General features: G+C 43.2%; 1 protein-coding gene and 1 pseudogene across 2 annotated transcripts; one reads left to right on the forward strand and one right to left on the reverse strand.

The window, feature by feature from the left end:
- Nucleotides 1-15,324: 15,324 nt before the first annotated feature.
- Nucleotides 15,325-18,307, forward strand: LOC143592552 (adenylosuccinate synthetase 2, chloroplastic-like). Its single transcript, XM_077072450.1, has 4 exons — nucleotides 15,325-15,693; nucleotides 16,875-17,567; nucleotides 17,640-17,951; nucleotides 18,033-18,307. The coding sequence occupies exons 1-4, from the start codon at nucleotides 15,370-15,372 to the stop codon at nucleotides 18,201-18,203; spliced, it is 1,500 nt and encodes a 499-aa protein (XP_076928565.1). The 5' UTR covers nucleotides 15,325-15,369; the 3' UTR covers nucleotides 18,204-18,307.
- Nucleotides 18,308-23,231: 4,924 nt separating this feature from the next.
- Nucleotides 23,232-25,290, reverse strand: LOC143592553 (putative pentatricopeptide repeat-containing protein At5g65820 pseudogene; annotated as a pseudogene). The gene is made up of 2 exons (XR_013145944.1): nucleotides 25,261-25,290; nucleotides 23,232-25,173 (listed from the first exon to the last, which is right to left on the reverse strand). The product of XR_013145944.1 is annotated as a putative pentatricopeptide repeat-containing protein At5g65820 pseudogene (transcript).
- Nucleotides 25,291-25,594: the final 304 nt, after the last annotated feature.

Here is a 25,594-nt window from a genome sequence, read left to right on the forward strand (position 1 = left end):
TCTTCCACAAACAAACGAAAAATTGTCCCCCTCTCACGTGAAGGGCCCACTTATGGGTTTTAATGAACAAAAAGCAAATGGACAAAAACGATAGTTCAATCTTTTCCATTGTTAAAACCCCCTATCTTATCCATCTTTCCTTCATGTTCTACAAACAAGCAAACGAAAAATTGTCCCTCATGTGAGGGGCCCACTGATATGTTTAACAAACAAAAAGCTTATTCGTCTTCCACAAACAAACGAAAAATGGTCCCTCCCTCACGTGAGGGACCATTGATGGGATTTAACAAACAGAAAGCACATGGACGAAAATGACATTTCAATCTTTTTCATTGTTTAACACCCCCTATTTTATTCATCTTTCCTTCGTATTCTACAAACAAACGAAAAAGTGTCCCTCATGTGAGGGGCCTTCTGATAACAAACAGAAAGCTTATTCGTCTTCCACAAACAAACGAAAAATTGTCACTCCCTCACGTGAAGGGCCCACTTATGTGTTTAACAAACAGAAAACACATGGACGAAAATGACAGTTCAAACCTTTTTCATTGATTAAAACCCCCTATTTTTATTCATCTTTCCTTCGTATTCTGCAAACAAACGAAAAATTATCCCTCATGTGAGGGGCCCTCAGATGGGTTTAACAAACAGAAAGCTTATTCGTCTTCCACAAACAAACGAAAAATTGTCCCTCATTCACGCGAGGGCCCCACTAATGTGTTTAACAAACAGAAAGCGCATGGACGAAAACGACAATTCAATCTTTTCCATTGTTTAAAACCCGCTATCTTATTCATTTTTTCACTCCAAAACACACACAGTTGTTCTCTTCTCGCCTGCTTTTGATATTCGATTTCGGTACGTACATCTTCATTGGTTTAGCTAGTTGTTCATTGCGGTTAGGTTAGGATTAATCAGCCGATTGTTGTTGTTTTCTGAACTTTTTAGATTGAATCGACATGACATGTTTTGATCTATATGATTCAAGTATATATTTTCATCACTGTTACTAGTAACTTAGGGTTATATTATATCATTTCAATTCTGTATGAAAAACTATGTGACTGAAGAAACACTAAGTGAACCCTGGGCAGATTATAGATAATCTGGGGGTTAAGTAATGTTTCCCACGAGGATGAGGTCCAGCAGAGAAGGTTGTTCTTCAGGGGACCTGCAAAACAGACACCGTAAGCTCGTCACTGAGAAGGGGGGGTTCCTCCTTGTGACCACCCTCCGGCGTGAGAATCAGACTAGATTGCTCTGAATATAAGTGTATATTAAGAGATTGCTAGATAAGAGAGATATCAGATGATGTCCTTACCATTCCAAGGTGTTGGAGTATTTATAGCCGAAGGTAGGTTTCCTAGAAGGTACAGCCGGCTGAATAGTATTCCTGTTCCACCAACAGTGGACTACGCACAGGCCATGCTGGTTGGTGGATAGGCTACGGCCGACAGTAACAAGGTCGGCTGTACACTGTTCCTTTACTGCCGGCTACGCACTGTTCCACCAACTGTAGGCTGCGCACGTCCTATCGTAAGGGTTGGTGAGTAGGCAGCGGCTAATAGTGACAAACAGTACTAGAGGGTGCTCCTCCTCGTACTGTTGTCGGTGAGCTGTCACCCTGTGATTGGTTCATGGGCTGTTCTGGTCAAATCGTCTGTTCTGCCCATACCTTAGTAGGTATAGTACAAAAGATCTTCCAGAAGCATACGGACTGGCTCATTTAGGCGGGAGTATTCCCGCCTTGCTCATTCCTTCATGTGACTACTGAAGTAGCTAGTGCCTTGTGCGTGTAGCCTTGCTGTTAGTGCGGGTAGCCTTCCCTGATGGCTTGTATCCGCAACTGCGGGAACAGGCGGGGTACTTCACCATTGGGAGGCTTTCCCTGCGGGTACAGCAGGCGTACTGCGTGTAAGGTTCTCTGAGCATGGTGGGTCCTGTGGGAGCAGTTGGTCGTTGTGCAGACGTCCCTGTTCAAGGTGAGTCTTGCGGGTCCAACTGGGCTCTGCTGGGACCTACCTCTTCAAGTCCCCCCAGTCCAATGTTCTTCTCATGAATTATTAATAATTGAGGCGAACTTTTGGACTTAGCAAGGGGTTTTGAAAAGGGTTTAGTTTTTAGGTTTTCCGTGGTGATTCTTCCCGCGGTTTTCCTGATGTCACGCAGAAATTCCCGACTTTTCTGCTTGATCTTTGGGTATGAAGCGGGTAGGTTTGTAACCTCCTCGCAAGTCAGGAGCGTTGAGTCCCACTTGTGTGGATTCTCCATGGGGTTTTGGTAGTTTTCAACATACTGATCAACTATGCTAAAACCACCAATTCCATCTTGGAGTTTCAAACAATATAGTTCTCGACGTTCCCGTTACGCGGGGATGTTATTCCCGTTTCCGCAAGCATGGCCCAGAAGATCCTTCTTGGTTTGAATTCCCTGCAGAGTGCTAAGTATGTGAAGGGTTTTGCCTTGACACTGTACCCGCACTCGTCTTATGGTTACTTTACTTCCAAGGTATTCCTGGCGTCAATTCCCTGCGGGTGCTAAGTATGTGAAGGGTTTTGCCTTGACACTGTACCCGCACCCGTCTTATGGTTACTTGGTTGCCAAGGTAAGGGGTATTTTCCCGCTTACTTTTGAATCTTTTTGAATTTTGAAATTCGAAGAGTTGGTGAAAGGATAAGAACAGTCCAAACCTCTGAAACGTCGTGCGACGGTTTCTTCTGACTGTGTCAGGACGTGCAGGAAGTTATGGTGACGTGACAGTACCTGGTCATTTCAGACGCTTTTTCAGGCGCGTGGGCGCGATTTTTCGGGCGCGTGGCCGCGAAATTAATGGTACGCGTCCTTTCAACAGCTGTTGCCAGCTTGCTTTTTGCCACGTGTCATAGTTTCATTGCACCTTCGATTTATTTCTCTTCCGCATTAAATTCATCGCATTAATTGCGATTAGTATATAAAGGGGGAGAGGGTCCTTTGCAATTCACACTTTCACTTCTCTCTTCATCTTCAAAACGATTTCCGGCGAATACTCATCTTTTCAGTCGAGCATTCCCTTGAAATCGTTTTCTTCTTTCATATCTGCAAGATGTCGTCTCGTGATCTCGAATCTACAGCCGATGACAAGAGTACTGCTGGCGAGTGCCAGTGTGCTCTGCCTGTCGATCTGTATCAGTACGTCGTCAGGAAGTTCATGCTCGAGTCTCTCGAGCCTGAGTTTCCTGAACCCCATCAGACGGTGTACGATGCCCCCAGAGGCAAGATCGGGGTATATGCTGCATTCTTTGTTTATGGGAATCTTAGGTTCCCATTGACAAAGTTTGTGTACCGTGTCTTGGAGAGGCACGGTGTGCACCTGACCGAGGTGCTCCCGATGGCGATTGCCAAGATTCGGCACTTCGAGTGGGTGTGCCGGATTCTGGGCATTGAGCCCTATGTTGACCGCCTGATGACCTTTTACACTTGGAGGTGCATCCAGGGGTGGTATACGTTGATAACCCGAATTAAGGGTTTGAAGATTTGCGCAACCGAGCGCAGTCTTCGCTCGTGGAAGCGGGAGTTCTTCTATATCTCCGCTCGCGCCATCCCCCTTGCCATGAAATTCAAGAACGGGCAAGCACTTCCCAGCCTTCACGCCTCCAACTACCAGGAGGCGGAATGGTTCTCGAAGATATCCCGGGTCCAATCTCCGGTTTACCGGTTTGCGGAGTCCGGGATGGTGATGCTCGGGATGAGCCGGGTGTGGAAGAATGCGGATGCGCGAAAGATTCCGATCATCCTCGAATACGGTTCGAACTCTGTTCCTTACGGTATGCCTTGTTTCTTTTTGTTGATTTAGAATCTCTTCTAACTTCTTTCCTGTTTATTTCAGAGGGGAACGACTTGCAGTCGCTCATGCACCCGCGGGTGGCTGACGGTCCCGCTCGGATGGGTACTCGCGCTCTAGACGAGAACGAGTTGCCCATCCTAGAACAAACGGCGGATCGGTTCGTGGAGGTCTATCCGCTAGGCCACGAGATCCTTAGCGCCAGGCGGCCAGGTAAGGCGCTATTCGACCCTCGACCCCTCAATGTTGAAACCTCTGCTGGAATTCCTCTAATCGTATGTTCTGATGAGGAATCCGCAGATGGTCCTCCGTTGGTGCGGAAGAAGAAGGCTGCCGGCGGGAAGGGGAAGGAGAAGGTGGCCTCCACTGCCGATCCGGCGCCTCGGTCTGATTCGGAGACCGAGAGCGAAGAGGTGGCGGGGAATCCCGGTGGTGATAAGACCGCTCCGGAGGCTGCGACGATTGTTACCTCCGGAGGGCCCAGGATGACAATGGTGACCGGCGTGAAGAGGCCGGCTCCATCGGGTTCATCCCCGCCCGTCCGCACTTTCAGGCTCAAGAAAACCCGTAAGTACAAACTTCCTTTATCTTTAACTTCATAGTCTTTCATCATTAATACTTAATCTTCTTTGTGCAGGCGTGGATGTTGACGCATTCCAGGGTGGAGCGCAGAGTACCCCTCCGCCCATGACGGTAGGCTTGGTCAGCCTACCTGAGGCGACGACCCAGGCGCCTGCGCCTGCTTCCGCTGGTTCAGTTGCTCACTCTGAGCCGACTGTTCCAGCTGTGATGACATCACCGCCGGCTGTGAGTGCCATTTTTACCGCATCTTTCACCGAGCCGGCTGTTACGTTTGCTGCGGACTCCGCAGCGGCGACCGCGGCGGACTTCACCATGCCTCCTCCGTCATCGGCCTCGACGGCCGATCCTTCAGGTACGCATGGGGCTTCTCGCCAACCTCTGCCCCCTTCCCATCTACCTGACCTCTTGGACGGATTTCCCTTGGGTTCAGGTGACGGGTTTGGCGGCTATCGGCCTGTTATTGACCCTACAGGTGCGTATGGTTCTTTTGGCCTATTTTATATATATATATATATTTTTTTTATTATCATCTTTTCTTAACTGCTTTTTGTTTTTTGCAGTGTCGGATTCCAATGAAGTGTATGTTCCACGATGGAACATCCGCCGAGGAACAACCCTTCGCACACCTGTGGAGTGCGTGGAGTGGGCTCGTCACGCTGCTCCCAGTGGTGCGTTGGGGGAAGCCATGGCTAGCTACCAGGAGGGTAGGCTAAGCAATGAGCTTCGGGTTCTCCTGGCCCGGATGCAGCCGCGCGTCGAGCTGCTTTGTCGTGAAAACGATAAGTTAAAAGCAGCTCGCCTTCAGGAAGTAGCTCAGGCGCGGGCTGTCCGGGAGGAGAATAGGAGGCTTTCCGCCGCGGCGGCGGAGAAGGAGAAGGCGTTCAAGGCCCTTGAAGTTGAGGTTCAGGCCCGTCTCGAGGCTCGCTCCAAGGCTGCCCAAGCTGTTAATGAACAGCTTCGGCTGGCTAAGGAAACTGCTAGGAACGCAACTGAAAGGGCCACCAAGGCTGAAGCTGTTGCTGAGCCTCTACGCGTGGAGAATGAAGAGCTTAAAGCCAAATTAGAGGCTCTCCAGCAGGCTCATGATGCCTTGGCGATGGAGGACGCGAAGAAGCTTCAAGAGATCCTGGACCAGAGGGGCGTGCTTGACCACACTGAGCGGAAGCTAAAGGGCGTCGAAGAGGCTGCTGCAAAGGAAGTGTTGCTTGCCAACCTTAATAAAAGCGAAGCCGAACGCGCCTGTACCCAAGCTCAAGCCGCCCTCCAAGAAGCTCTGGTTGCCAAGGAATGGCTTCTTCGAGAAGCGTTGTCTCGGGTAAGCTTTTCATGTCTTTACGCTTTTCTTTGTAAATAGAAAAGGTTCTGATACTTGTATTTTTTCTTTGTAGGTTGTGCATCGGGTCTTCTCAGAGACGTCTTATGACGATGCTATGAGCGCAGCCCTCAACGCTTCTCATGAGGATGGGGAAAAGGCCGGCTTCCTGCTTGGTCTAGGGTTCGTTGAGAAAGGCATCCCGCCTTCCAACTTCCCTTTGTATGATGTGGATACTGAAGCTGTTTATGACCAAGCAGTGAACCAGTATGCCGCCTTCCCGCATCCGGTGGTGGAGAAGGTGCACGAAGTCGCTGCTGCTGATGATGGGCTAGCTATCCTTAAAGCTTTCCTTGAACCACCACGCTCTGCTGATGGAGCGGGTCCAAGTGGAAGTGGTCCTGAAGCTTGATTCTGAAGATCCCTTTCCACCATTAGCATAGATTTTAGCTTTTGTATAGCTATCTTTGTAATATTTGAATTTGATGAAATAAAGATTGTGTTAGTTCTTTGCCTTGTTTATTTTACGCATGTTTTGATCTAACTTAGCAATTTCTTTAGTACTTAGATAAGTTAACTTTTTAACGTGGCAAATTATAAGTTTGTTTCGCTTCCTCTTTCATGATTGTGCGGGTATGACCGTCACTTACACTTAGTAGGATGGCTTAACTTTACTTATATCCGACCTGCGTGGAAGTTTTCCTCATCTTTTCCTTTGAAATTTTCTAAGTGTTCAGAATAAGTTAACCTTTGGACGTGGTGGATAATAGGTTGAAGTTTTGCCTCCTTGTTCGTGATTGTGCGGGTAAGACCGTCACTTGCACTTACAAGGATGGCTAAACTTTACTTACATCTGACCTGCGTGTAGGTTTTCCTTAAAACTTGAAATTTTTACCGTGTGTTTATGCGGGTTTTGCCGCCTTCCACACGTAACGACTTACTTCTTCCCCTATTTATGCGGTGAATACCGGCACATTAGTGTGGGAAGTTCATAAGTATAAAGGTAAGGCTATTAACACATTGTGAAAGGAGAATCATTTCCATTAGAAGTGGCTCTAGGCCTTTTCTTTACAAGTTTGGAATTGATCTACATATAACATTTGCGTAATTGAGCTCCATTCCATGTTCTTGGGATGGGAGTGCCATCGAGCCTTTCGAGCCGGTACGCGCCCTTTCCCAGAACTTCTTTGATAAGGTATGGCCCTTCCCAGACCGGGGCCAGCTTTCCTGGGCGTTCTTGGTTCGAAGCCTCGTTGTTACGCAGTATGTAGTCTCCTACATTGAAGTTGCAGAGTTTTACCCGCGTGTTGTAGTACTTTTGCATTTGTCGCTTGTAGTTCTCTTCACGCACTGCGGCTAAGTCTCTGCGTTCCTCGGTTAGCATAAGATCTAACCGTCTTTCCGCATCATTGTCTTCTGGCTGAATCAAGACCCTTGGTGAGGGTAAACCAATTTCGACCGGGACCATGGCTTCAGTGCCATAAGTGAGGCTGAACGGGGTTTCTCCCGTACTGGCCTTTTTCAGCGTTCTGTTTGCCCAAAGGACGTGCCGAAGCTCGTCCACCCAGCCGGATCTGTGTTCCAAGAGTCTTTTCTTTATACCTTCAACGATGCTCTTATTTGCTCTTTCCACCTCACCATTACCTTGCGGGTGTGCCACTGAGGTAAAGGTGTGGGTGATTTGAAGTTCTTTCAGCCACTGTTGTAGCTTCTTGTCAGCAAAGTTGGTGCCGTTATCGCTCACCAAATTCTGTGGAAGTCCAAAACAACAAATAATAAATTCCCAAATAAACTTTTTGATATGTTTCGCGGTTGTTTGGGCTAAGGGTTTTGCTTCTATCCACTTGGTGAAGTAGTCGATGGCTACCACTAGGAATTGAACATTTCCTGCTGCTGTAGGAAATGGGCCTGTCACATCGATGGCCCACTTCTGAAATGGCCATGAAGAGGTGACTGGAACAAGTTCATTCTTCGGGCGGTGCGTGTTGGGTGCGTAAAGCTGGCAAGACCTGCATTTTCTGATGTATGCCAGCGCATCCGTATGCATCCCCGGCCAAAAGTATCCCGTGTTGTTTAGCTTAGCTACAACAGCGCGGGGACCTGCGTGTACTCCACAGATGCCTTCGTGTACTTCCCTTAGGAGGTAGTCAGCATCTTGGTTGTCCACGCATCTTAAGAGTGGGCCAAGAAAGTTACGTCTGTAAAGGATGGCATCGATGAGTTGATAATTCAGTGCTTTACAGCGTAGTTTTCTTGCCTGTGTTTTTGACTCTGGCAGTGTACCTGCCGCAAGGTATTTTATTATTGGTGTCATCCATGTTTCTGTGCCGGTTTGGATGACACAAATTTCCTTGTGCGGGACCGAAGGTGTCTCGAGGAGTTCAATGCGGATGTCCTTTCCTAAGTGGGTGAAGGCTAACGATGCAAGCTTGCTTAACGCATCCGTAGATTTGTTTTCACTTCGCTTGACGTGTATGACTTTGCAGTCATTGAAATCGCGCATAAGGGATTTTGCTTGTGCGAGGTACAGGGCCATTGTGTCGTTCACGGCCGTGTACGTCCCATTGATTTGATTGGCTACTAACATGGAATCCACGTGGGCTTCCAAGTGTTTCACTCCCATCTTACGCGCAATTCTCAGCCCAGCCAAGAATGCCTCATACTCGGCTTCGTTATTCGTACTTGGAAAATCCAGTCGAATAGCATAAGTGTATTCTTGGCCTGCTGGGTTGGTTAGTTTCAGCCCTGCGCCTGAACCCTCGTTACTGGCTGCTCCATCAGTGTAGAGTCGCCAGACATCATTGATGTCTTGTGCTGGAGAGGGTTGAGCCTCTTCCTGGCACTCTTTTTCCCGTGATGCAGGCACTTCTGCAATAAAGTCTGCCAAAACCTGGCCTTTTATGGCTGGTCTTGGCTTATACTTTATCGCGTACTCCCCCAACTCAATTGCCCATTTGGCTAGGCGTCCCGATAACTCGGGTTTGCCTAGAACGTTTGCAAGTTTGAAGTTGGAGAGAATGGTGATTGGGTGACCCTGGAAATATCGTCTTAACCTGCGTGAAGCGTGTATAAGTGCTAAGACTAATTTTTCGAGGGTAGAGTACCGGGTTTCTACGTCTGTTAGGATACGACTGACAGCTCTACTAGCAGGACTGCCCCTGTTGCTCTATCTGTTGCGGAAAGGTATAGGATTAACTCCTCTCCCGCTTTTGGTGCTGTGAGCGTTGAGAGTTCGATCAAGCGTGACCGAATCTCCTGAAAAGCTGCTTCCGCTTCTGGTGTCCAGCGGAAGTGCGTTTTCTTTAAACAGTTTCTCAACGTTGACAAGAAGGGAAACGACTTATCCGCGTGGTTTGCCAAAAAGCGATTAAGTGCCACTAGTCGTCCATTCAGTGTCTGAGCCTGTTTGATGGTGGTAGGTGATTCCATTTTAATTATGGCTTCGACCTTTTCAGGGTTCGCTCTGAAGCCATCTTTAGTGACGATGACCCCCAAGAACTTCCCTTCTTCCATTCCAAAGGCACACTTGCTCGGGTTGAGCTTCATGTTTATCTTCCTGAGCGTGTTGAAAGTTTCTTCGATGTCTTTCAACATCGCTTCTGGGTCAGGGCTTTTGATGACCAAGTCATCCATGTAGACTTCCAAGTTCCTCCCAATTTGGGCATGAAACTGGTTGTCCATCAGGCGTTGGTATGTGGACCCAGCATTCTTAAGTCCGAATGGCATCATTTGGTAACAAAATGTGCCATCGGGCGTCCGAAAAGTGGTTTTGTCCTGATCATCAACGGCCATGTGGATTTGATGGTACCCCTTATACGCGTCCAGGAAGCATTTAAGGCGGAACGGTGCCAACGAATCCACCTTAAGATCAATTTCAGGTAACGGATAACAATCTTTGGGGCATGCTTTGTTCAAGTCCTTGAAATCTATGCACATGCGCCATTGTTTGTTATTCTTCGGTACCATAACGGGATTTGCAACCCAAGTTTGATATCTACTAACGCGTACGATGCCTGCGTCAAGGAGTTCCTTGACTTGGGTTCTACACGCGTTAGTTTGTTCTGGCCCCATTACTCTGCGCTTTTGTACGATTGGCGTAACAGCCGGATCGCATTTGAGCTTATGCTCTGCCTTACTTCGGGGTACACCAGTCATGTCAGCTGGTGTCCACGCGAAGATGTCAGCGTTTTTTTGTAATAAGCGCTTGAGTAAGGTGCGTGTGGGATCAACAACTGTTGGGCCAATGGAGACGGCTTGGTCAGGGTATTTGCCGTTGAAGGCCCATCTTTCTGGTTCGGTGATGGTTGGTTTAGCCATCTTTGGTTTGGGTTTAGATGAGACAGATGCGATGCATACCTGGGGAATGCCGGTGATCATCGCTACACCCTCAGCTGTTGGCCATCCCATCATGCCGTGGACTGAGGATACCACGGCGTTGAATCTTGCCATCCCGTCTCTTCCGAAGAGAATGTCGTATGTGTGGTGTGGCTTCCTCATTACGACAAAATCCACGTCTTCTGTGCGTGAGTGATTCCCGTCCGTAAGAGTGACGGGGAAAGATAGGATACCCAGGGGGGTGTTTGTGCTGCCATCGAACCCTTCCATCGAGGCGCAGATCGTTTCCAGGCGTTCCTTGTCTTCGTCATCTAGCTTGTCGAAGAACTGCCTGTACATCACCGTTGACGAGGCGCCGTTGTCAGCAAGAGTGCGAGAAGTGATGTAGTGCCCCAGCTGGCTTTTGATGACGATAGGGCCTTCTTTGCTGGGTCCTCCTGGCACTCGCGGGAAGCGCACCTCAGCTTCCTTCCACGCACATGGTTCTGTCGTTCGCCTTTTTCTTCCTCTGATCTTACCATGAACCATGTTGATGCTGATGTCAACGGGCTTTCGTCCGTTGCCTCGGTACCGGTTGTCGTTCCTTCCTCCCTTCTTGATTGATGCCACCAGGTGTGCCAGTCTTCCATCCTTGACGAATGCTTCAACAATATCCTTCAAGGATGTACACTTTTCCGTACTATGACCTTTTGTCCCGTGGAAGTCACAGGATTTGCTCTGATCCGCATTAGGTCGCTGCCGGATCATTGGAGCTTTTGGCCATGGTAGCTTTTCAGTGGCAAATATCTCCGTAACGCTTTTGGTGAGTGGCGTCCACCGGTGTTTTTGGCTTGAAGGGTGTGTGTTATTTCTTCCGCCAACAAGAGGGTGAGAGCTGGATGAGGTGTCAAAGTTTACCCTTGACTGCCAAATACCTAGCTTCCTCTTTTTGTTCTGCCGGGCGATCCGAACATTGTTTTCTCTGGTCCTTTGCGTGTAGAGGTGTGTACTCTGGGGAAGATCCCTTCCCAGTTGCTTCTCCGTCTCGGCAAAGCGCTTGGCTGCCGTCATGATGGCATCCCATGTGGATGGCATGCCGTCCTTACCCGTCAATGTGCGGATAAGCTCTGGGTATTCTGCGCCCTGGATGAATGCGGCGCGAACAAGATCTTCACTTATGTTGCCCAGACTTAGCTTTTTGGAGTTGAAGCGAGTGATGAAGTCTAGTAAAGATTCATCCTCCTCTCTGACGCAGTTGAGGATCGTCCACTGTTCTTCAGTATATTTCCTTTATTGGCTGAAGTGTTGGCTGAACTTGTTTTGAAAGTCCGCCCAATCATATATGTGGTGGACCGGTAAATGATCGAACCATGCCCTGGCCGCTCCAACCAGAGTCATCTGGAACATATAACACCACGTGGGTTCCGTCCAGTTACTGACGGTTGCCCCCGCAATGAATCTGTTCAAGTGGTCGTCTGGGTCGGATAGACCATCATAAGTGCCAATGTTGGACATTTGTTTGGCACTTCTCGGGGCGATTGCTTCCGCAATGTCCCTTGCGAACTTTGACTTTCCTGCATTTGTAGCAGTTGGTCTAAAGGTTTTGGAGAAGTCACGCGGGTTTCTCTCCGCATTCGTTGGTTTAAAGGCTTCCCCAAAATTCCTTTTCGGTTGGAAGTCCGTTTCCTTACGCTTCCCTTTCGCCTTATGGCGAGGGTTTGCGTCGGTATCGGATTCTTCCCTCTCATCGTCTGAGTACTCGCACTCACTATTCATATTGAGATGTTGGCGAGTACTGCCGAATTCGTCAACCTGTTGAACTGAACGCAAGCGTTCATCCAATTCAGCTTGGAACTCTTTCTGACGTGCTTCGGCCCACACCTTAACTTGATCTAGTGTTTGGCGAGGGACCCTCGTTCGTTTTTCCAACTGGGCATCAGTGAACCCCAGTGGAATATTTACTGCACTTGCCCCGGCTTGGGTAACCGGGGTAGTGTTCGTAAGATTTGTATAACCGCCGGTGTTCCCCCCAGTTGCTGGGGTTGTGGTTACCGGGGTTTCTTGGTCGATTACTGGCCTTGGGACCGGAGTAACATTAACCATTTCTTCAGAAATTTTGAAAAAACTAATAATTAGTTCTAGCTTTTATGCACGGATGGCGCCAATGAAGAAACACTAAGTGAACCCTGGGCAGATTATAGATAATCTGGGGGTTAAGTAATGTTTCCCACGAGGATGAGGTCCAGCAGAGAAGGTTGTTCTTCAGGGGACCTGCAAAACAGACACCGTAAGCTCGTCACTGAGAAGGGGGGGTTCCTCCTTGTGACCACCCTCCGGCGTGAGAATCAGACTAGATTGCTCTGAATATAAGTGTATATTAAGAGATTGCTAGATAAGAGAGATATCAGATGATGTCCTTACCATTCCAAGGTGTTGGAGTATTTATAGCCGAAGGTAGGTTTCCTAGAAGGTACAGCCGGCTGAATAGTATTCCTGTTCCACCAACAGTGGACTACGCACAGGCCATGCTGGTTGGTGGATAGGCTACGGCCGACAGTAACAAGGTCGGCTGTACACTGTTCCTTTACTGCCGGCTACGCACTGTTCCACCAACTGTAGGCTGCGCACGTCCTATCGTAAGGGTTGGTGAGTAGGCAGCGGCTAATAGTGACAAACAGTACTAGAGGGTGCTCCTCCTCGTACTGTTGTCGGTGAGCTGTCACCCTGTGATTGGTTCATGGGCTGTTCTGGTCAAATCGTCTGTTCTGCCCATACCTTAGTAGGTATAGTACAAAAGATCTTCCAGAAGCATACGGACTGGCTCATTTAGGCGGGAGTATTCCCGCCTTGCTCATTCCTTCATGTGACTACTGAAGTAGCTAGTGCCTTGCGCGTGTAGCCTTGCTGTTAGTGCGGGTAGCCTTCCCTGATGGCTTGTATCCGCAACTGCGGGAACAGGCGGGGTACTTCACCATTGGGAGGCTTTCCCTGCGGGTACAGCAGGCGTACTGCGCGTAAGGTTCTCTGAGCATGGTGGGTCCTGCGGGAGCAGTTGGTCGTTGCGCAGACGTCCCTGTTCAAGGTGAGTCTTGCGGGTCCAACTGGGCTCTGCTGGGACCTACCTCTTCAGTGACATAAATTATTATTATTATTATTATTATTATTATTATTATTATTATTAATGTTGTTACATGCACGACGCGAGTCTTCTTGGCAGAGTCCTTGATTATAGAGTCCCCTAGCATTATACTGTGACTCAATTATGTTGCATTACGATATACATATGTTATTTTACCCAAATCAGATTATGTTTCAACAAAAACTGGCATAGTATTGTGACTCGGTTATGTTGCATTACGATATACATATGCTATTTTACAAATAAATGGTATAATTGAAGTGATATTTCTTAACTTTGTTGGGATATGTATTATTGTTCCTATTTTATTCATTTTTCCATGTTCTATAACGAAAAACTCACTCGCCAAATAAACGGGTACTGATATGGGCAATGTACCAAGCTCATCCCTAGTTTGTTGTAGTTAGGGTTACAACACAAACTATTATTATTATTGATGTTGTTAAATGCACAACCTTAGTTCTTTTTTACAGAGTCCTTGATTACAGAGTTCCCTAACATAATATCGTGACTTGGTTATGTTACATTATGATATACACATGTTATTTTGCCCAAAGAATAATTCCTATACCTTGTTTTTTAAAAACAAATCTTGAACAAAGTTGGTGAGATGAGATCTAATCCTTGCAAATTTTTGTGTCTTGAGATGAAATCATGAAAGGGAGTTTGTGTATGCTTGAAGGTTTAGTTGTGGTGAAAGGTCAATAGGGCTAAGAGCATGGTATTTATTCTCTATCTTTGCTTAAGTCCTATAAGCAAGCCCAAAACCATTCAAGCCCATATTTAAACAATTATTATAATAATAAATCCTTAATTTATTATTAATTGAGTCTACCCATTTGAACATATCATCGACATTGTTAAAATTGGTATGCTACTAGTAGAAGATGTGAGAAGGGGACTGTAAGGCAATGTATTATCATAATGTGATCAGAGTGATAAACATAAACATAGGGTGAGGAAAACCAAAACATGAGTGACACACTTTTCTAAATTCCCTGCCGGATTTTCTCTTTTTATTTCCGTTCTCTTCGTTTTAGATATATTTGAAAAAGAAAAAAAATATTTAGTAAAAAACAACCTACGCAACTTATAGATTAAAATGAAAGTTCAAATGACCCGTACATCCCTTAACCAAGATTATTCAATTTGCGTTTTATTTATATACCCATCACGTAGGCTTAAGAACCAATGTTTACCCTAAGCATCTCAAGCGCTATTTGGCCTTCTTCAAGAATCCTTGAGAATTCTGAGGTCTATCTAGACAAGTAAAATAATGGGCTCTAAATCACAACCGAGCCAAGTCGAGCTCAACTCGAATTTAAACCAAGTTAAAAGTATAGTTTGAGCCTTTGAGATAGGCTAGTCTAGAAACAAAGTCATCTATACTTGATGTAGCTTAAATCCTTTCACTAAAGGGAATCTCCGAATTTCAACTTGAAAGTACCTTTCATAAAGAATGCGAAAGTCTGGATTTACTTGTATTCAAGAGGACACGTGAAGAAGAAGAAGAAAGGCCCTAGACCTTCACATTGTCTTGAAATGCTTTTTCCAACTATAGTCAAGATGTTTGATGTATAATACTAACAAATGTTTGATGCATATAATAAATGGATGTATAAACTAAAAATATTAAATAGAACATATGAATTTATTTTTAAAAGAATCAGCCCCTTGAGATTGGGCTCAACGGTTGTCCATCTCGCCTCCTTCCTTGGACCGGCCTTTACACACTATAAAATACCCATAAAGAAAACAATACAATACAACATTCGTTTTATAAAAAAAACGCATGACAATAATTCTATAAAGTTCAACATTGTTATAAATATATATTATGGTGGTTATCAATACCTAATATAGATTAGGCTTATTGTCCAAGTTATCTTCTCTTATATATACATCTTATTGTTGTAATACACACCTTATTAATAAAATCTCTCATTTTCTCCCTACATGTCTACTCTTATTATTTAACTATTAGACTTGTTTCACACCAAAGATATATTTAACTAACAAGTATAACAACTAAAAGAGGAAGTGAAGTACCAATATATGAAAGCTAAAGAAGGAAAAAAAAACAAGAAATTAAAAAAAATCCAATATAATTTTGGAAATCATACAAAAGCAATATACCCCAAAACACACTTGAAAACCTACGCCACCAACCATTTCACTCTATTCTTATTCTTTTCAGCAGCCATGAACATCACTTCCGTCAGGCTAGACACAAACCCTATAACACCGCCGTCGAGGTTTATCACCGGCGACGGTCGGACCACCGCGTTCCGCCGCTCCTTTCTTCACCTGAATCCCCACCGTCTTCACTCTCGAAATGGCTCTTTAATTACTACATGTTCAGCTTCTCCGATCGTGAATGTGGAACAAACCACCGGTCAAATACCCGCCCGAATCGAGTCGTTGGGTCAGGTGTCCGGAGTATTGGGTTGCCAGTGGGGTGATGAAGGTAAGGGTAAACTCGTTGACATTTTGGCCAAGCACTTTGACGTTGTTGCTCGTTGTCAGGTAATTTTGATTAAATGTTTAAATTTGTTAAATTGATTTCATATACTGATTATGTTGTGTAACAGTTATCTGTTATAATTGAATTTGTTACATTTACAATTTAGAAAATTCCTTAGGGTTTGGTTAGGGTTTTACGCCGACTGAATAAGGCCTTGTTAATGTGTTCGTGCGTTATTCTGTTAAGCTTGTATCGGACAAGTGACCGTTCGCGAACAACTAACCGAAACAGAGTTTGTTGTTCCGATAATCCTGTTTGTTCATTTAGGAAATTGACTAGTTCATAAACGGTTCACGGAAACAAATGAACATAAACATTGAATTATTTGATCTGGCTAACCGAAAATGGTCAGTGTCAACGGTTAGATTCAGTTCGGTTACCAAGTTTGTGTTGGTTTTTTTTAGCATTGTTCTTATGTTAATTTTACACAGGCCCGGCTCCGAGAACGGTTAAAAATTTCTGGGCAGAAGACGAAAATTTTTTTGGGCCTTAATAAAAAAGGGGTATCTTGTTGGGTTTACAATTTAATTTTTTTAAAAAGCCTTAATTTTTTGGGCCTTATGACTTGGTTGTGTAAAAAAAAGTTTTATATAAAAATATAGTCAAAATGTCTTAAGTGAGGTTGGAACCCACAACCTTTTGGTTGAAAGTCATACCCCTTTGCCACTAAACCAAGCTAGTGGTTGTGATATTAAGTTTAAACATTATATATACATATTGTTTTTCATAAAAATATATATATAATTTTTTTTTAAAAAAAAATCCAGGCCTATCGAGGTGTCGGGCCGGGGTCCGTCGACCACCCGGCCCTCCCTTATAGCCGGGCCTGATTTTACATATAAATTAATCACATAGTACTCGTATGCATTTTTTTATATTTGATAGTATTGCTTAAATCTGTATGATAAGATTACAAAAGTCATTATAAACCATTAAAGAACAAACATAACCAAAGAAAGTTACAAACATAAACGGACGTAGATGAACACAGTTGAAGGAACCTGGCATTTGTTTGTGTTTATTCCTTTAGTTAACTGGACGAAGTTCCATGTTCATGTTCGTATATTTATTAAATGAACTTCCCGCTGAATAGTTCACTTAATGTTCAGTTTGTTTACAGATCTAGGTTGGTCATACAGTTTCAACAAATCACTAACTAGTTCCATATGATAATATAAATTAGGGTGGAGCTAATGCTGGACACACTATCTATAACTCAGAAGGCAAGAAGTTTGCTCTTCATCTTGTTCCTTCAGGGATACTTAATGAGGACACCATGTGTGTTATTGGAAATGGAGTTGTGGTTCATCTTCCTGGACTGTTCAACGAAATCGATGGCCTTGACTCCAATGGTGTTAACTGTAAGGGGAGAATTCTAGTTTCAGATCGAGCTCACTTGTTATTCGATTACCATCAAGAAATAGACGGGCTGCGAGAAGCTGAGCTGGCAAAGTCGTTCATTGGAACCACCAAGAGAGGAATCGGGCCGTGTTACTCTAGCAAGGTTATCAGGAACGGTATCCGAGTAGGTGATTTGAGGCATATGGATACTTTCCCTGATAAACTTGATCTGTTGTTATCAGACGCAGCTTCAAGATTCAAGGGTTTTAACTGTACCCGTGATATGCTTAACAAAGAAGTTGAAGCGTATAAAAGATTTGCGGAGAGATTAGAGCCTTTCATTTGTGACACAGTGTATTACATGAATGAGTCTATATCACAAAAGAAGAAGATTCTAGTTGAAGGCGGTCAAGCAACTATGCTAGATATTGACTTTGGGACTTACCCGTTTGTCACATCTTCAAGTCCATCTGCTGGTGGAATCTGCACAGGTCTCGGTATTGCTCCCAGAGCTATTGGTGATTTGATTGGAGTGGTGAGTATGATTTATTGTCAAATATTAATTGCTCTTAATTTTATATAATATTTAATGCTTTTTATCATTTAGGTTAAGGCATACACTACAAGAGTTGGATCAGGACCTTTTCCTACTGAGTTGTTTGGTGATGCTGGGGAACTTCTTCGGGCAGCCGGGCATGAGTTTGGTACCACCACCGGTCGACCGCGTCGGTGTGGCTGGCTTGATATTGTTGCTCTCAAATATGTTTGTCAGATTAACGGGTTTTCGAGTCTCAATCTTACAAAGCTTGATGTTTTGTCGGATCTTGATGAGATTAAGCTGGGTGTTTCTTATAACCATACTGATGGTACACCAATGAAGTCGTTCCCTGCTGATTTAGGTGATCTTGAGCAGTCAAAGGCAAGTTTCTTGTTTCTTTTTTAAGTTTTATTCATTTTTATTAAGTGAAAGTTATGCTAAGATGTTAGGTATTTTGTTTAGGTGGAATATGAGACAATGCCAGGGTGGCGTACTGATATTTCAGCAGTAAGAAACTACTCTGATCTCCCGAAGGCTGCACGTGAGTACGTGGAAAGGATAAAAGAGCTTGTTGGTGTACCAGTCCATTACATCGGTGTTGGGCCAGGTCGTGATGCTCTTATTTACAAATGAAACCGGAATAACATGCTTGAATTTGGTTAAGGATTTTTAATTTGATATGATCTCTCATTTTGTTTTGTCTGAGAGTGAATTTGGCTTAAGAACATAGAGAGTGGAGTATGGTACCCCAGTTAATTGGGTTTTTAACATGTTTTGCTATTGGCTGTCAAATAAAGCAGAAGTACTAGTTACTACTACTTGTGTTGAGTTTCTGAATCGTATTATCTTGTTCACAAGTGATAACAGTCACTGTCTTTGAGATGATATGATCATTTAAAGCAAAGATGATGCTTCCAGTAACATCTAGACGTGCACAAATCGGGTTCACCTTGAAAACCCAAACCGGTTCGGAACCGGTTTTTTTTACACCGGGTAGAAAATGACACCAGTTCCAGTCAGGAACCGGTTCGGTTTCCGACCCGAACCGATGCCCAGAAATGCAAACTTTTAGGAACCGGGTAGGGTTGGAACCGGACCGGTTATTACGTAAAAACCAGTTCTACTGGTTTTTTTTAAATTCAAACAATATAGCCGTTAGAAACCGGTTCCAACGGCTATATAGCCGTTTTTGACTGTTGGAACCGGTTTTATTACTATATTTAGCCATTTTTTATTCTATAAATACCAATGTATGAGTGTGTACTTGTTAAACCACTTCCAAAACTATAAAACACACTTCAAAACACAATTAAGCTTAAACCGACAACAAATGGCAACTAATGACGACGTTGTTATGGTGATCGAAACAACAAGATGCCCCGATGTTTTGGTTCATTACGATTTGTGTCTAATGACCGACTCACTTTAGATGGCACGTTGCAAATATTGCTCGAAGTTTCTTAAAGCAGGGTCCAACTCGACATTACGAAAACATACGAATAAGTATTGTCAAGAGAAAAGAAGTTTGGATGCTAAAAAAGCGGAAGTGGGAGAATCGTCTGGCTCTACAACCCAAAAATAAGTATTCCCGAATTAAAACGACGGACTTTGTTTTTTAAGTTTTAGTTGTTATGTTTAGTATCGTTTATGTTTTAATAATGTTTGTAATAGTTATTGTTTAAATAAATAAAATGTTCGTCGTTATTAAAAAAGTAACAAAAAATTAATCATGAGTAACAAAAGTAATTATAATTAAACAAATCAAAACTAAATATTAGTTGAACAAGTTACAAATAATTTTACTAAAACAAATAAAAAATACAAATTACAACTCTTCTTCGTCTTCATTCTCGTCTTCACCCTCGTCTTCGTTATCGGAAGAAACCCCGTCCTCCGCCTCCTCATCATGAATATGACGCTCTATTGGTATTTCGTCTTCAAAGTTCGCCTTGTGTTGTACACGATCCACCGCATCCAAATGGTCCTTTAGGCAAATGCAAACCTCTAGAGACTCGGGAGTTAATTTTGTTCTTCGCATAGATAACACCCTCCCACTAAGAGAAAAAACCGATTCGGAAGCAACCGTTGAGGCTTGTACGGCAAGCAAATCACGAGCCATGGCGGATAGAATGGGAAATTCGTTTTGTTTACCTTTCCACCAAGCCAACAAATCAATATTGCGAATTTCGTCGACCGTTGCGCCCTCAACATAGTTTGCTCCACTATATCGACCAAGTTCGCTAGTTGGTGTGTTTCCTCTTTGCCTCTTAGATGCCGATTCACGAATCCCATTTATCAAGTTTTGGGTCATTGCACGGCCTACTAGTTGTTTTTTTCACAAAAGACGATCTCGTGCTTGGACCATACATTTGAAAATAATGGTCATAAATGTCTTGAAGGTTTTTGTTGAACTTTTCCTTCGCTTCCATCGACAACTTCGGGTCGATCTCGTGCATACCTAAGTTGTCGAATATTTCCTCAATCGTTGTCTCAACCCCATTAACATTCCAATAGGTGTTTAATGCAGCGGCACAAGTAAAGACCGGTGGTATGTTTTCAAAATATTTTATGAACTTTTCCTTCATCACCGCAACAATATTCTTGAAGAGTTTGTTCTTCTCCGCAAAGCTTTTAAAAACACAATACATATAGTACAATTCTTGCAAAACCCAACAACTAATAGGGTAATAGACTCCCGATAATTTTGTTGTTGACTTTTTGAACACGTCAAGATACTCCAACAAATAACCGACTTGGACCCAAACATTTTCCGGAAACATATCGGCCTCGCGTTCTTCAACAAGATTGTTATGAAAAGCTTGTAAAGTTTGGCGTTGGGCAAAAGCACACTTTAACATATGACAAGTTGAGTTCCAACGGGTTGGAACGTCCCAATTCGGCCCCAAATACTTTCTTTCAACCGACTTGCAATAGTTCTTATATTCAAGATGTCTTATTTTACCACTTTTGAAGACATCTTGTAACATAAGTCTAAAGAATTTTAAATCGTCACAAATGTTTTCATTGTCAAGACCTTTTTGAACAACCAAGTTGATGATATGTGCAACACATCGAACATGAAAAAATCCCCGAAACAAAGTGGTGAATATTTAATGATAAATTTTTCGGCCGCCTTAGTATTGTTTGAAGCGTTGTCAAACGAAATCAAAAATATTTTATTTCTCAAGTTGTAAGTCGTTATAACTTCATCAAGTAATTCAAACAATTTTTCGGCGGTATGTGGGAACGGGAAGTTTTCAAAAGCGATGGTGCGTTTCATCAATTGCCATGCCACCGGATCAACCCAATGAGCGGTGACACATATGTATGATTCGGGCAACCCGTGTGGTGCCGACCGAACATCGGTAGTTAAACTAACCATGGCTTCTAAAGAATGAAAAGACTCGATTAACTCTTTTTTAGCACACTCCCACAACCTGATACAATGACGTCTTAAGGTAGTACGACTTACATGTGTGTATCGCGGTTGTAGAGTTTCGCAAATCAACGACGTCAAATCCGGGTCATCAAAGTGGTTAAACGGCAAACCTCGTTGAATAACGAACTTTGCCATTCTATCTTGAACTTGAGTCGTGTTGTAACGAAATAGTGTACCATCTTTACCCAAGTCAATTTGATCGGTCGCGCCAATCCCTTTCAACGCCTTGCAATATGGCTTCTCGATGTGCTTTCTCAAAGTAGAGTTGGAATCGTGCTTTAATAGTGAACCATATAGTTTGCAACGAGCCTTTTGATAACCTTCGTCATCCACAATCAAATCCCAATTCTTCCATATGTCTTTGTTGCGGTTATGGTTGACTACCGTAACAACTCTTGGGTCCTCCATAGCAGGAACAGGGGCAACAAAAACACTCTTCTTAGCCTTCTTGTTAGTTTTTTTGATGGGTGCCATAATAATATTTAGTTGGATGGTCGGGTAACGGAACGTGTTTGCTAAAGGAGTAGTATGTTAGTTTGTTTTTGAGTTTGGTGGTGAAACAAGTGGTGGAAAACAAAGTTATATATAGGTTTCGGGCATCAAAAACCGGTTCCAACGGCTATATTACCGTTGGAACCGGTTACAACGGCTCTATTCTCTCTCAAAAACCGGTTCCAACGGCTATATTACCATTGGAACCGGTTACAACGGCTATTTTGCGTCTCAAAAACCGGTTCCAACGGCTATATTACCGTTGGAACCGGTTCCAACGGCTAGTTTGACCTGTGTTTGACTTTTCAAAAAAAACCCACCAGAACCGGTTTTTTCAGGTAGGAACCGAACCGGTTACAATTAAGAACCGGATAGGAACCGATGGGGACATACAAATAGGAGAACCGAGTACGATTTTCGGGTACAAAAATACCCAAACCGGGTATTGGGCCAACCGGGTAGGAACTGGAACCGGTTCCGGTTCGGTTCCACCAGTTAGGTTCCGGAACCGGTTTTTTTGTGCACCTCTAGTAACATCTATATTAGTTTTAGTATCCTATTTTATTTTTGCGTAATGCAACTTATTCTATATAGTAGCATGTCAAAGTTTTCTAAAAACATATAATCTTTTAACAAAAAGAATAGGCTGACAATCCAAAGAATATAATTTCTATGTAACTTTTAAAAGTAACAGTCTTGTAGTTTGTTACTGTGAAATGTTAAAACTTAAAATGATGATTCCTTGGTTTGGTTGATTCATCAATGTGTGTTAAAACGTTTAAATCAAGTATCGTCCAACCTTGGATCAGAAGAACTGAAAGAACAAAAGTTGACAAGCGATTAATGTTAAAAAAACAAATGCGTTCGAACAAAGATTAATCCAACAAATTGTGTGAGAAATCTTCATCTTCATTTAAGAGTTGTTGCACCTCCCTGTTTACTCCCAATCTTCATATTCATTCAAAGCATTCAAACAGTCGTTCATGTTTTGTTTTCAGGTGACAACTCTATATAAATCATCGGTTCCTTGACGCCTTTTCAACCTTTTCAGCAGTTTCCACATCGACGTTAATGAACGGTTCCTTGATGTTTTCTTCGTTAATATTAACTTCCGGGGTCATCCTACTTGATGTTTCAATCTAAAACATCGAGTTGGGCACTCAAGGCATCTGTCCACAAGCAAAAGAAAAAATTAACCACACTAGATATCATACACTCACCTGCTTTTTATAACAAACAATCAAGTTGAAAAATATGCACACCTACTCATCTACTGTTTATACATACACAATTAATTCAGACACACAAAATCAGAAATGAACCTACTATTTCAAGTGTCCAACAAACTAACATGCATTATCTGTGCAAAATCACAAATTAAGTTCACATGAATATCACACAAATTTATACATGATTTATATGTACAAGTTCACACAAAAAGTCACAAATTATTAACCAACTGTTAGCATACATTATGAACCTTAGAAAATAAAAACAAATAAGTAATCTACTTTTAACAACTTAACATGCATTAGATGATGATGATGTTGATATGTAATAAGTATGCATTTATAAACCATAGTAATTATATGATGAACTCGAACTCGAAACCTGGAACTGATGAACTGGAAAAAGTGACGGATGAACTGATGAACTTGAAGTCGAATTGCTTAGTCCTTAGAAATAGCCAAATAGGTATATGTGTCGGTTCGGTTTTTTTCTGTTTTTCAACCATGATAACTGCAATCACTATCATCCATGAAGAAATATAACAAGAACCAATAATAGCAGCAAAGATAAATGAAAGTTTATATTGAAATTATAACATCAAAGCTAAGCGTGCTGGACCTGTTACAATGCTCAAGCTAACATCAAATCGAACCAGCTTTAGAACTGCCCCATTGACGTCTACGCGCCCTTCGTTTCCTACCATCATTTTTAGCCTTAACTTTCTCTTTCAAATCCCTCACCGCGTCTTTTATACATTTTAAAAGTTATATTCCTCTCAGCAGCCATCTGTCTCACCTTCTCTGTAATCTCAGCAGCAATCTGCCTGTTATACAGTTTCCTCAAACCCTTCATAAGCTTAGCAAAAGTATCCGGTTGTGGCATCACACCCGCATCCATCATATCCAAACAGTAACCACACGCCTCCTTCACATACCCTTTTGCAAAAAGTGCATGAATCCAAATCGTCCACGCGTAAACATTAACCTCACACCCTTTATTAACAATACAACTCCATACATCTTTACCTAATTCAACTTTATCACCTCTTATTAAAGAATTCAACAAATCTTTCAAAAGCCCATATTGCAGGGTCGAAAAAAGACCTCTTTCAACCATTTCTTTAAAATACTCACAAGCTTCAACAAGACATTCTTGATCAATAAGCCCGTGAATCATATTCACAAAATTATCAAGTCCCGGGCTAAGCCCACTCGCTTCCATCTGGTTCCATACCGGAACCCCTTCTTTAACCTCTCCTAACTTAAACGCTAACCAGATTAAAACATTGTAAATGTTAAGATCGGGATGACAACCGACTTTTTGCATCTCATTCACAAGTTCTAAGCATTCTTCTAACTAGTCTTTCTTTTCATGAGAGTTTAAAATATGTAAATACGTTGTTTGATTTGGAGTATGCCCGTTTTGTATCATGTGGTCCAAAAGCTCATAACCCTTTTGTGTTTTACCTCGTTTACAAAACCCGCTTATTAGCGTGGTGTAAGTAACAACATCAGCCTCACACCCCTTTTTCTCCATGTCATAAAAAACCTGCATCGCGGTTTCCATTTTATCTTTACCACAAAGTGCTTGAATCAAAATAGTGAAAGAAGTGGCATTCGGGTCACAACCTTTTTTTCTCATTTCTTGTAAAAGATCAAACGCATCCACCATCTTCCCGGCTTGCGCATACCCGTTAAGCAAATTGTTGTACACAACAATATCAGGGTCAAAACCGGCATTTTTCATTTGCACCAATACAAATTTAGCCTCTATCAGTTTACCTTCTTTACACCAACCGTATAACAACGACGTGAAATGTTTAATCGTTGGTGGAAACCGAACCCTCATGTCTTCAAAAAGCGAAGCAGCCTCTTTAATACTGCCATTTTTACACAACGTGTCTAATAAGCATCCAAACACATACTCATTCGCACCCGTACTTAGGCATTTCATCGAGCACCTGGACTGCTTTTGTCACCATCCTTGCAGAAGCAAATCTTCTGATCAACACAACAAACACTTGAGGGGTTATAAGCCGCGGGTTCTCCCTCCTCATTTCTTCAATAAGAGCCCACACCGCACCGAACTGCCTCATTTTTCCTAAGCTTTTAATCATTGCTTTATACACATCATGGTTATGACTATAACCAGGCTGTTTACATGCCCAAGCAAAGAACCTGTATCCTAAACTACCGGCATCACCGCAACGGTTCAAGACGCGTTCGGTTAACCCCGAGCGGACCACGACACCGGATTGTTGTAAAGCAAGTTCTAATTTTGGAACCCTAGAGTGAAACTTCCTTAAAATTCTATATATTTTTTCAACATCACCTGAAAACTCATCATATGGGTGGCCATTGGATGTGCTTTCGGGCTGTTTGTCGAGGCGAATGAGCCCGGACCATCGCGTATCCTTGATCATAGATGCATTGTCCACAGTTCCTGCTTCAAAGAATACCTAATTAATTAATGTATCCATTGAATACTCAATTTACAAATTAGTGAAGGGTATTTATGAATAACACTAACCTGCTGATGAGAAGGAACATTGATTCGGATTGGATTGGAATCAAGTTTAAGGTTGTTCTATGTGTTTGGGGTTAGGGTTTCAATCACCTGCCGTCAGGGTCAAAACTGACTAGACTTGAGGCAAGTTTCGCTGATTAGCATCAATAACTTGAGGCAAGTTATTTTCTGCAAGTTCAAGGTTGGAAGTGCGGTTGAAATTTGGGGTTTGTTGAGATCTATGGTGATGGGAGTTGCGTGGTGGCTCATATGGTTAAATTTCAGACTTTCATTTCAAATTGAAAGAAACATGGGTGATACTGTGATTGTTTAGGATACGGTGATAGATGATGAAGAT

The sequence above is a fragment of the Bidens hawaiensis genome, unplaced genomic scaffold (assembly GCF_021521415.1).
Source record: "Bidens hawaiensis isolate Kalapana, Puna unplaced genomic scaffold, B.hawaiensis_p1.1 tig00041066_1, whole genome shotgun sequence".
Lineage (NCBI taxonomy): Eukaryota > Viridiplantae > Streptophyta > Magnoliopsida > Asterales > Asteraceae > Bidens > Bidens hawaiensis.